This window comes from Daucus carota, chromosome 2, assembly GCF_001625215.2.
Source record: "Daucus carota subsp. sativus chromosome 2, DH1 v3.0, whole genome shotgun sequence".
NCBI classification, from domain to species: Eukaryota; Viridiplantae; Streptophyta; class Magnoliopsida; order Apiales; family Apiaceae; genus Daucus; species Daucus carota.
Genome location: NC_030382.2, coordinates 52,579,598 through 52,592,290, shown reverse-complemented (window position 1 = coordinate 52,592,290; position 12,693 = coordinate 52,579,598). Strand labels below are relative to the sequence as shown.

Here is a 12,693-nt window from a genome sequence, read left to right as displayed (position 1 = left end):
GAGGAAGCTGTAAGAGGCTAGAACATGTAATAATGTTTGGGCCGATTGTAACAAAAGTTCTCAGACCAAAAACGTATTACCAAAAATCCATGTATTTTATAAAATCTAAGAAATCTGAAATTCAGAAAGTCTAATCTGTGATCCATGAACAACAATACAAAACAAAATTGATTCTAAATCTGAATCTAAGTCTACATCATGAGCAGCATCTGTGCAGCTCAAGCTCAGATCTCCTTCATGAACAATATGAAAGAATGAAGCCTATGAGAGAAAAAAGATGCTATAACTTTTTGGTATAATAAGACCCGACTATATTTTAACTATAATTTCTTTAGACCTCCTCGTTCAATTTGGCAAGTGCTGCTTTCCATTCAGCGGTCTGCGAATCCACGCAAAATACTCTCTGCACTATATTCAGTTCTTCAGGATTGGCGTTCTGCATCAAACGTTCTAACACAGGCATACACTCCTTATTTATCGAATGAGCCTGCCCTCCTATGCTGATTTCTGTATTTGTTAGTGGTGTTGTATTTCCTCCAGATAAATTTGATCCAGTATGGTAATTGAATTTCTTAGCATCTGGCAGTTCATAAGTGTTATCGGTAAGTTTCTCTTTCATCGGAAGCTTGTAGTTCCAGTACTCCGAGCAGTGATGGTTTGGATCAAGAGCCTCAATTTCCTGAAAATATTATAGTTAGTAGTGAGTACTGAAGGCACAAACTTTATATCTAAGAAATTCTTCATAGGAACGCAGTTCTTTTACAAATGGCATGCACAAACAAAACAAAAAAAAAAAAAAACAATGATACAAACCATCAACTGAATGAAACCTTAAATATGCAGAACCAAAAGAAATATGCAATAGGATTTAGGATATTTTCCAAGACATGTCTGAGATATCTTCATCTATTCTATACATCTTTTAATTTTTTACTATCATGTTTGACACTGTTTCGTCTTTTGAAGGGTGCTTTTTATTTGATTTTAGGACTATCGACCTGAAAAGGTTTCTGACAAACATTAGAACGCTAGAATACTGTCCTTTTCACTAGTAGCATAGGCAGTGACAGCACATTAAAGTGTATTTCCTTTTGGTAGAGGTTGATTTAAACCATTTGATCACTTAAAGAGTTAAAGTTACAGCCTCTGACATATACTCAAGCAGGTTTGTTTATATTATTCATGTGCATTGTATTAAACAAAATACGAGTAGCTTATGTAGACATAAAGTTTGAAATTAGCCGAGACAAATAATGAGCATCAAACTTTCAGTTCGCCCTACAAAGCGACCGGGATGCTCTTATTATAAAATGCAAAGTATTCTATGATACCTAAGTTGCACACTGATAATAGAAAGTGGACTCTGCCTTGCACTCGTTACCATAAGCAGTGAAAAAGCGACAGAAATGTAATAGATCGAGAATCTCTATTTTTTCTTGTTGCTCTATAACGGATTTTGCCAGAGGTCTGCATAGCCCTAATTCCAACCAACACACTGTACTGCTTTCCGATAATCACACATAACACCAGCATCATAATAATCATGAAGAACTGGGTCTACAATTAAGGTTTACAGCAATACACATAGTAAAGTAATGTAATTACCTTAATGATGTGCGGAGAGAGAAACCCAAACATTGCAAGTCCATTGATGCTTTGGGGATCAAGAGAGGGAAATACTGCTTTCCCTATGCTTTGGCACCTTGAAAGTTCTTGGTTAAGTTCGTCTATCACCATTTCCCAGCACTTTTGTGCCGAAGTATCTACGAAGCTCTTACTTGGAGACTCTTCTAATGTAACCTGAATGTCATACATCATTCCAGAAGATATGTCAGGCCAAGACTAAAATAAATAAACGGATATAACCATTCTTAAACTTACTGCTTTCAAGAAATGTAATATCCAGAAAGTCCAAGTTATAAAACAAGTTCTAAGATGGTAAAATTTAAAATAATTATGAAAACAAATTTTGTGAGCATAAAAGTATATATGAAAGTAAAATCGTCATTGTTTTTTTTGTAAACTGGATTCAGTGCTAAAATTAGACAAGCATTTTAACAAAAAAAAAAGAGTACAAAGCTACTTATTATTATCAAAGATGGAACTAGAGTACAAAATGGGAACTCCATTAGAAAAACTACTAGAGTATTCAAATAACAGGTAATACAATTAAGGTTGCCATGTTTTTTCGATGGGGAAAATAATAAACGCACAGACATCATAACATACTAAAAGCACAGAGATCATAACCCACTAAAACAGATATCATTGTACTGCACAACGCAATATAAAGTGTAGACATGCCTGCAAAATTGGTAAAAGGTATGGTATTATGGTAATAAGATAACTTCTGAGAAATTGTCACGTATATTAGCCCTTACAGATTTTATAAAGGCAACTTGATACTGCTTACTTTTATCTAAGAGTATGAACATACCTTAAATAAAGGACCAATAAGGCCACCATCTACGACTTCTGATATGTACCCACTTATTTGTGTTGGATTCAGCACATTAAAGAACTTCACATAACTTTTAAATCCTGCAAAGGTGAGCTAATGTTAATACCAGAGAAATGCACGAAAAATACAGTAGGAAGGAAATATCATGATAAATTTGAATACAGTTATACAGATGTAGATACATACCTTTTGGATATATCACCTGCTTATTGCACCAAAGCCTTCCAGAAACTGCATTTCCAATATTTATAGGATGAACATCAAAACTAAACTTCTGTAATGAACCATTTCTGACTGAGTGAGTGTCCTTTATACCCAATTGGTCAACAACCTCATTGCTTGACATGCACCCAAAAGTCAAATCATTATTAGAAGCACCACGATCTGCAACATCCATTGAAGGGGAAGGACACACATTTTTCGGGAGAACATATGAAACAGAAGAACCAGGACAACCACCAAGCTGCAGGGAATCTAGCTTTTGCCTTGAATCTGCCTTGTGAAAAGCTTCTCGTATAACGTTGTTACAAGCATCGCCTTCATTTGCCATCATATTATCATAACAGACATCCGATTTGTGATTCAGCATCCTTTCTACTACAGCAGATATAACAGTGTAACTTTGATTGATTGTCATAGTATCATTGCTCTTGCCAACAACATCCTCTTTTAGCTTATTAGTCACTACTTGAGACATACATCCATCAGCAGTGTCTTCCTGCAAAGTTTCGTCTCTTTTAGGAAATTTTGCTGGATCATCATTTTGCTTGGCAGAGCTAATGCCAGAAATACTGTCTTCACAATTTATGCAAACCAATCCTTCATCTACTGATGGCCATGCTTTTAAGGCACCCGCTTCATCTTCCAACGCTTTGATTAATGTGCTCAATTCATCCATTGTATATCGGACAACGACAAATACATCATTCTTTTCACAAGAGCATAAAATGGTTGCATGTCTAAGACAGGCAAACTGATCCGGTGAGCATTTGCAGCAAGCAACAGACATGTGTAAGTCATAGAAACATGAAAAGCATTCTCTCTCACATGTTAAATCAAAGTCTTTTTCCATCTTTTGAGGCTTTAAATGGAGCGGAAGATGCTCAATCCTTTTCTTTTCTGCCTCAACCCTTGCCTGAATGAAAATGAAATTCAGTGAAATGATCTTGACTATACTCTGAAAAGTGAAGATTGTTATGCTGGGGGGGAGAGATCTTATAATTTATTTGGAGAAAACTTGCATATAGGCTATAGAATATAATCTTATATAGAGTTATATATGAGGTTGTGATTTCCACAGTGGTCAAGTGTCTACTTATAAACTAGGTCACAGTTTTAAACACAGGAAGCATTCTCTTCGTGAGAAATAAGGTTAAAGTGCACATGGATGCCTTATCTGGTCCACCTTCACAGAGTGTGCTAATTTATTTGCTGAGCTGTCTTTTGTTCTTTATTTGAATTACATAAATCCTTTGTTATTTATGTTTATGTGCATGCAACTGTGCAAGTGTGTATGTTGACATAATATGTGTCTCAGAACATGTAGCATGATGCAATTGTGCAATTACATTTTGTGTAAATTAAGATATATAAGCACAAATATATAAACGCAAATCTACAGATATACAAATCAGTTACCTTGATTGCCTTGGTCAGCAGTCCGTCCTTCCCACACACGCTTTTCCACCTCATATTCTTCGGATTTTCAGTGTTCATTATTGACAGTTCCCATAATGCTCGAATAGCTTCCCTGGCTGATTCAAATAGCAGTTTGTCATGAGAAAGTGATGTTTTTCGGTGTTGCTCGCTATACGCCTCTACTGCACTTTGCCCATGCTGTAGCCAATCAATAGGAGCAACATTCACAGCTTCAGCGCAGTTGAAGCCACAATTGAATCCGGAGTGATATGCTCTTGGAAATGTAAGAACAAACTCCCCAGAATGCTGTACAACTCGATGCACTGGCACACCCTCGGACATTAAAATTGATGGAGACATCTGAGTAACCTGTCACAAGATAATGGCATCATATATAATTATATGAAGGCAACGAGGACAAATTCGGAACACACAGCACTGCTATAGTCCCTTAAAGTATAAGTTGTCTCCAGCCGTGTTCAATAAAGTATATAGCAAACATAGGTCATTTATGAAAAAAGTCATAAGAAAGAAAATTTTGATATGGGACCAGGGGTTGTGGTACAAAAAGAGGGTGGTTTGTTAGCAATACACAGAACGTCCAATCATAATTTGTGGCCAAGAAATATTGACTACTGTTTCTAACAGGATAAACATGAAGCACCACAAAAACTTACATATATGAAAAAGTAGCACCAACTCAAATATTTTTTTTATGCAAAAAGACTATAATCAGTACTTGATTATGTTAAGATAATTAATACCTATATCACAGTAATACACATTGCACTATTGTCAAACTTAGTGGATGATAGTAATGACAATGCTGGTAATTACGTACCAGTTCATGAAGCAAACCAGGTTGTTCATCGAATAAATCTGGAAGATGCTTTCTCATTGCAGCCTCCAGATCAGAAGCATGTGTTCCCGGGACGCCATACCAGACTTTAGGATCGCCCCAGTGTAGATAATTTAAGGAATACAAGTGGTGATCTTCCACATGCTAAAATTAAGAGAGGGGTCAGGTAAGGAGAGAGAAACTCAAATGTTAAACTTTAGCTTTGAAGGACCACTAATGATCTATCTCCGTTTAAAAATCAGACATAATATATACAGTTCCATATAAGTAGATGGAGAGTTTACCCTTTACATCAAGAGTTTATATGTAAGTAGAAAACTCTTCAAACTATTGACTCACATTGCCAAGATGAATGTTATCTTTTACTTCTTCGGTCCATCTCAAAATACATATTCTACTTTAAAGTAGCTTCTAGATATCCATTAACAACCACAGTACATTTTTTTAATATGTAAACAAAATGGAGTTAATATAATTTACCCAGCAAAATGATGAAAAGCACATTCCTACATAAAGCCACGGCACCATAACTCCGGAGATATCACTTTCTTCAAAACAAAGAACCGAACCTGGAAGGCGGGGAAAGTTATTCAAATTCCAACCTGAAGACACATATGTATCTGATATGTTTTCAGTTAGCGATGGTGACTTTTTCGGAAAACCACTCCCAAATACTGCGGTTTCTATATCAGCTCCATAGTATACCTTATATACACAACAATAAGACATGTTAGGGATTTAAAAAATAAAAGGATAAACAACTAATATATGAGTTACCCGTACCTCAACTTCATCCGTTGGCTTTTCAATGATACGCCAGTATTCGCCTTCGATATCTTCAATTGAGGGTTCCCATCTTTTCGTTTGCCCATTGGGACTCTGACCAGCAGTATCTTTCAGCATTGTATCCCTGATCCCAAAATAACACTCTTTAAAGTTATGCGCAAGTTTTTGAAAATCCTGAAAAGTGAAATCTGATCCAGTTTGAAAACCAAATTTCTCTTCTGTGTCGATCAAATCATCTATGCTAGGATCATCAATGCCAGGGGATTCCCTTATGTTGTCAATCTTTGAATTTCTTTGTCGTTTACGCTTACGACCTCTTTTTTTCCTCATTGGCTCCCTATTTTGAAGCAAATCCACTTGCTGGATTCGAGTTGGGAATTTAGCATTTTCCCATATACTCTTCTCTTTAAGAGGACATGGTGGCTTCCAGGAAGAAGGTGGTACAATCTTACAAATACCAAATCCTTCAGCCACTGGCCGTATCTTAGCTATGTAACCAAGGGTATCCTGAAATTCCTGATGAGTAAACAATTTGGATGAAATGAACATCTAAGGTAAGCAAATTTGTTATATATCTATAAAGTCGCTGGCCTGTCATTCGATACCTCACAAGTTGGATAAAATACAGGCGCGGCATCCATAGTTGGCCTACAAGGGTCAGCAGGATTCCATCTAGCAGATACCTATTCCACAAGTTAGAAATACTCCGATGATATATCATGAGAAAGCAAAAAGTGTGCAGACAAACTGTAGCATATTAAATAGATCCGAAAATGTCTAATATGAGGTGACATACATATACACAATTCTTTCGCAGAGTAAACAATTTACTGTCCAAACATAGAACAACACAGACTTATATATGTAAATAAGAGACTATAAGATACTTCAACTTTATTAAAAATTACTTTCCCATGGTACTCATCATACAGCTAAATGTTGCCATGTAATTATCGCAAATCAAAGCATACATAAATGACCTCTATTGCCACTAAGAAATTTCCTGTGTTTCCAGCAAACAGGTACCATAGTTAAATATTTGTACAACAAAAAGTTCTGCACTTGTTGGTAATTTATACATAGTTCACAATATTTTTAAGTGTAGAAAAAAAGATCAGATGACCCTATCTTAATTCTGAACATGAAAGCAGCCAAATAAATTCACAAATTGATGTATTGATTCTTTCTATGGACACAACTTGTGAACGAGAGTGTGTTAAAGCCATAAACTATATCAATACACAAATTAGAAAAAAAAAGTGTGTCTATGTGAAATGGTTGAACATTTAATTGGAGTACTTTCCACTCAGGACGATAAATGGAAAAATATGAAGAACAGAAAAGTATGTTGAGGAAAGAAAACCTTGATGTTCTTTTCGCACTCAACTTCCCGTTCACAGTTTCGATTGATGGTTGCATCCATGATCAACTGCAGTAAACAAAAGATTTTAATAAGAAAAACAGAAGACTTGTAATTTTCTATCTAAAGCAGAAGCAAATATGATGGCCAGGGTCTCTGATTCATACAAATTTGATTTCAACGTGAAAGGTCGGACAATTTAATTTAGTCGCAGATACCGGCTTTAAATGCATAGAAAATAAATCAAAGCGTATAGATGTAATACAGTGTACAACAGTACAACACATTCTAATTATACTAAAAATTTGAAACCAACCATAAGTTCAGACACTCATGCCGGAATTCAGAGATTTTTTTCCCTAAAAAAAGTGAGCAACAGAGATAAGATTAAATGGATAGTAGTTGGCACTATATTCGCACCGAGGTAATAAAGCTTTGTTGAAAAAGATAAGCCAGAGACGTCACTCGTATATAACACGTGTAATGAAGGATCGACACTAATTTATACAACACATTTTCCATGGTTAGTAATTCGTTATTTGTTATTATGAAGGATCAATATTAAATAAGGGTCGAAACTGATGCAATCTTAACATTATATATGATATGACGAAGTCACGCTACTGGCAGCCCTGAAATTGACGACAGTTACCACGTATGCCATCGTTGGAGAAAAAAAAAAAGAAGTTGGCATAATATAGTAATAAGTTATATTGCAGTATATATATACTAAAACAACATTTTTTCTAGTTTGAAATTATTTCTTAGAAATAAGAGCAGAGAAAGAGAGCAGTTCAAATGTACTACATAAATACGAACCAAGGAAACCGACAAAACTTATGGGCCCATTGCAACGATAATTAATCACATAATGGTGTCCTTTGCATGTCAAATAATAAAGTAAGAAGATCTGAATCTCTTGTGAGTTTCATAATTCATATCATGACTGCATAACATTGGACACATTGAAATTCCTTATATGTTCTTCATGTTTAATAGCTTATAATTTAGTTAGTATCATCTGCATCACATCCTTGATATCCCATAATTATGCATTTTATGGTAGTGTAATACATAGAGTATCCCTAGCACTGTCGCCTAGTCGATACCCCACTCCTCTTGGTAACAGGAGGTCGAGGGTTCGAATCTCATTCGATACCCAGTTTGATGAAAAATAATTCTCAACTTCAAAAGCATTTACAGGCAAATAAGTTGACACAAATATATGGTAAAACAATGAATGCTTCATACAGAATAATATCTGTAAGTACAAATAATACATCATTCATAATCAGAATTCTAACCTCTTTATGGAGGAAATCTGCATGCAATGCGGATTGCTCTAGCTAAAGAATACTGTTAGTTCTGATCTGCAAAACCAAAATTCAGCGTTTGAGAACAGAAATCAAGACTAGAAAGTTGCAGCAAAAACTAAGCTCCCAGCACAATTCCACCTGTTATATTAAGGACTAAGACAGCAACAATCAACCACTAAAATTATAATTCATACAGAGAAACTAACCAAAAACTTGATGCCTTAAATTTTAAACCTCTGGACTCAAGAACATAAACATAATGCGCACATACTGTGAAACGAAGTCATGTAGGATTACCGCAGGTAGCTAGCACTACATTTATATTCTTTTTTTTTTAAAAAAAAAAAACTAGGTCAGAGCCCTCAATCTGAATATAGGACACGTGAGATTGAGAAAATATTTTGTCTAATCAGTTCAGAATATTTTAATTGATAGTGATTAACCACCTGTCCTTGTTAAGGTTCCCATATTGAACAATAGGTATATAATCATTGAAGAAACACCTTGAACACTTCATGTCGGGACATCATACCATCCTTAACAAAGCAGTAAAAACACGAAACAAGTATACAGTAAATAAATTATAACAGAAATGTACCAGATATGCCCTAGCGCCTTCTTACACAGCATGATAATGCCAAATTAATTTTCAATATTCATAATTAATAAAATCGATAGAGCGCACAGTTGTAACGTATAATTTAATGTTACTGGACCCCCATTGCAAAATATATAACTTGCCTAAATCATGTTTTTGACTTGAGGAAAGACAACTTCCTTATAAGTCAGGTCGAAAATAAGCTCAAGATATGCGGCGCGCTTTATTATTACAGCACTTTATTTATTACGGCATAACAATGTCGATTAATTATCTCTATTTTCTAATTCCTTAACCTACTATTTTTGCTCTTTTCTTTTCCGTCAGCTATAGGCTTATAGCTGCAGTTTCAATTAAAAAAATCTAACATCTTTGTAATCTAGCTCATGTTAAGGTGTTCACAAACCCATCTACACCACATGTAAAGAGGTTGAATAAACAGATAGGACTAAGCAAAATATTGTTCCTATCTGGGAGGGTTTCCCATGGCAGTCATACTTTCTGTCCACACCCCTGTTATTAACAGTACCGACTCGTCTACAACATTTTTTATCGTTGAAAATCTAATTCATCTAATTTAGACAGGCAAGGTATCGGCACAAAAATAAAAAAAATAAGCAGCTACACAGAAGTATATCCTCTAGTTACATAGAACATGTCGAAAAACAGCACGAACCATTAATCAAGTATACAGTCATCATTTCATTTTTCTCTTTTAACACAAATCTATCGTAGAAACACCATGCTTATGCTAAAAAATCCGATTTTTATGTATTTATTCCATTCACATAAGCGCACAAATAAACCAATCAACTCTGCATTACATTCTAACAATTAACACGGTATGACTTGTAAGCCACTAAAGAATAAACAAGTCAATAACATACAACAAATGAATAAGCATTTCCGACAAGAAAATTTCCAGACAGAGATGAATGTAAAACATGCAAGGCTTGATCACAACAAGAATGAATAACAGGGTTTATGAAGATTAAAGAGAATAGATTAAATGTCTGACCTCTTGCAAGAAACAATCTGCGGCCACTCTGAACTGTTTGATATGAAAAACAGAAGAGATGATTTATATATAAAAGCAAAACCTTTTTACTGAGCCACCCAATTCAAGAACAGGCCCAAATTCACAAAAGTTTGAAAGAATATAATTCTTGCAAGGCCACAGAGTATCGAAATTGAAATAAAAAGCTGGATTAAGTAAATTTGAGAATCTTAATTATATATATGCGTGTATGTATTAATGCATGATGACTATAACTGACAAATAGAACCTAATCTGCTCTAGTAAAAGTCCGTAAATGCCCACGAAATTTCGCTTTTTTAAGAAAAACTGAAAAGGCAAAATTGTCCTTCATAATTAGATTTGGAAAAATTAACAGCGGAATAAGGACCGGATTATGTAAAAACAAACCGTCAGACCCAGGTCATTAAACACGGATTTGAATAAAATGATTCGGAGATTGAATTTTTTATACCGAAACGGGTATTAACGTGGGCCTTTTTCATTATAATTTCAAATGATAATATCTCAAATATACCGTTTCAAAAATATGATTTCAAATATGAATGTTACATCGTTTAACATTTGAATATTAGTGTTTATCATATTTTTTTTAGCTTGAACTTATAATAAAACACGTATCAATCCTAAAAAATCGTATAAGATATCGCTTAAACGCTACGACGTGCAGTTTTATTGTTATACTCTTCCGTTCTCGGTGAGTTATATACATTTAGGAGAGAGGGTCGAAACGCATTTTAAACTCTTATAAATTATAATTTCATACTTCATTTTAAATTCTTTATCCTAAATAAATATATAATATATAAAATTTTATGTGAATTTTTTAAATAAATTATAAAATCAAGGAAACCTTGTAGGTGTGAAGTTTTTAAAAAAACAGTATAAAAAAAATATGGGACGGAGGGATTATAGTACATGATAATTTTTAATGTGACATCGAAGATCATATTTTTATACTGTAATATTTAGTGCATTTCAATTTCAAGTTATGATATTTAGATTTTTTTTTTCCTTTCTACTTTCTGTTATATTAATATCTAACTTGTGTTTGATAAAAAAGAGGGGGAATTATCAAATTAGATGTTACGTCAAATTAAGGTTTCGGTTTTTGAAATACAGAGAGAATATCGTGTTTTTTGTTTCATTGGTATATTTGTAATTATAATTAAAATATTATTTATTAAAATAAGATGGTCCTACTTAATTGAAAAGCGGGTTGGATTTGGAGGGGTAAAGTTGGGAGAGTCATCAAAAAGCTGAGAAAATTGAGAAGGGTGCTTCGCCACGTAGAAGGCTGAACTTGCTGAATCAGCCTACAACTTCTTATCGTACGGATATCATAGTGTGACGAGCCAATTTTTATTTTAGTCTCAGTCTTGGACTAAATGTTTATTCATTATTATTTAGATTATGAAAAAGTTTTTTCTTAGCAAATTAAAACTTTATAATTAATGGTGACTTTTCAAATTATATATTTTCATTCAATTTTATTTAAAATTGGTTTTTATAAAATAATGTTCAGAAAATGATTTTTAAGTTTTATTTATAAAAAATATTATCATAATACAAAATAAATGCAACTATAATTTATACTTTTAAAAGTATAAATTATTTTTTTCCCTTTCAAAAAATAATTTATACTTTTAAAATTTATTTTGGAGTAAATTTTGCAACAAAAAGGATAACTACAGCATTTCAAAGTAAACTTTATTGAAAATTCGACAATATTTATATTCTAGATTTCAAAAGTTGGATATCGTATTTTTTAAATGAAAATTTTAAATAATAATTTCTTTGATGTCGTTCCTCAACGCATCACAATCCATCTCTTTAAAATAAATTTTAACAAAATTAGATGTGTCGAAACAAATGTATAGTTGTGAAAGTACATGTTAAATTAATTATATCACTTTCTATTTCAAAAAAAGTACAGTAATTCATTATATCACTTTTATTTCTTGCTTGTGGTAGCGGATAGGGATGACAGTTTTACCTGACCCGATGAATATGTGACCCGTTCTGATTCGATTGGATCATCTGAACCCGATTTTTTTGGATCCGAATCTTATTTCTAGACCCCAAATTTTTTGGATTTGGACGTGGATCTTAAGTATTCCGAACCAAAACCTGACCCAAAACCGAAAATCCGATTTAAACCCGATGCAAACTCAAAACCCAATAAAACCCTAATACAAAATTATATATGCGTGTGTGTTAATGTAAAGTATATATATTGAAATATTATGAATTATTAGGTATGAATATTAACATTTTACATAATTTTATATGCGCAATACAGAATTTATATTCATTTCATCGATATATTATTTTCCTCAACTATTGTGCATTAATAAAATCTAAATATAACAAAAATAATAAAATATAAAAAATAAGTTGAATGATTGTATACAACTATGTTAACATGTTTCACGTGTACTAAATGAAACATGTAAAACTTTTTTTTATATTTCTAAATTTCAAAAAAATCAATCATCACATTTTTTATGGTATAGAATTTTTATTTTTAATTTTATCTTTCAAAGTATCCGAATTAGACCCGAACCTGACCCGAAATCCGAAAAACCCGACGAATCCGATCTGGATCTTCATTTCCGGATCCAGACCCAACCCGAACC

The 12,693-nt window shown here is 33.5% G+C and overlaps 1 protein-coding gene across 1 annotated transcript; it reads right to left on the bottom strand.

The window, feature by feature from the left end:
• Positions 1-74: 74 nt before the first annotated feature.
• Positions 75-10,241, bottom strand: LOC108208094 (lysine-specific demethylase JMJ18). The gene is made up of 12 exons (XM_064088103.1): positions 10,037-10,241; positions 8,409-8,474; positions 7,108-7,173; positions 6,350-6,427; positions 5,742-6,260; positions 5,439-5,663; positions 4,941-5,102; positions 4,100-4,468; positions 2,648-3,596; positions 2,438-2,541; positions 1,606-1,800; positions 75-679 (listed from the first exon to the last, which is right to left on the bottom strand). Exons 3-12 carry the CDS (start codon positions 7,165-7,167, stop codon positions 332-334), a joined length of 3,009 nt encoding a protein of 1,002 aa, XP_063944173.1. The 5' UTR covers positions 7,168-7,173; positions 8,409-8,474; positions 10,037-10,241; the 3' UTR covers positions 75-331.
• Positions 10,242-12,693: the final 2,452 nt, after the last annotated feature.

Coding starts and splice junctions, on each gene's coding strand:
- LOC108208094 (XM_064088103.1), bottom strand. CDS start 7,167: ATGGATGCAACCATCAATCGAAACTGTGAACGGGAAGTTGAGTGCGAA. Junction 6,261..6,349: donor TATTTTATCCAACTTGTGAG/GTATCGAATGAC, acceptor TTTACTCATCAG/GAATTTCAGGATACCCTTGG. Junction 2,542..2,647: donor GCAGGTGATATATCCAAAAG/GTATGTATCTAC, acceptor TCACCTTTGCAG/GATTTAAAAGTTATGTGAAG.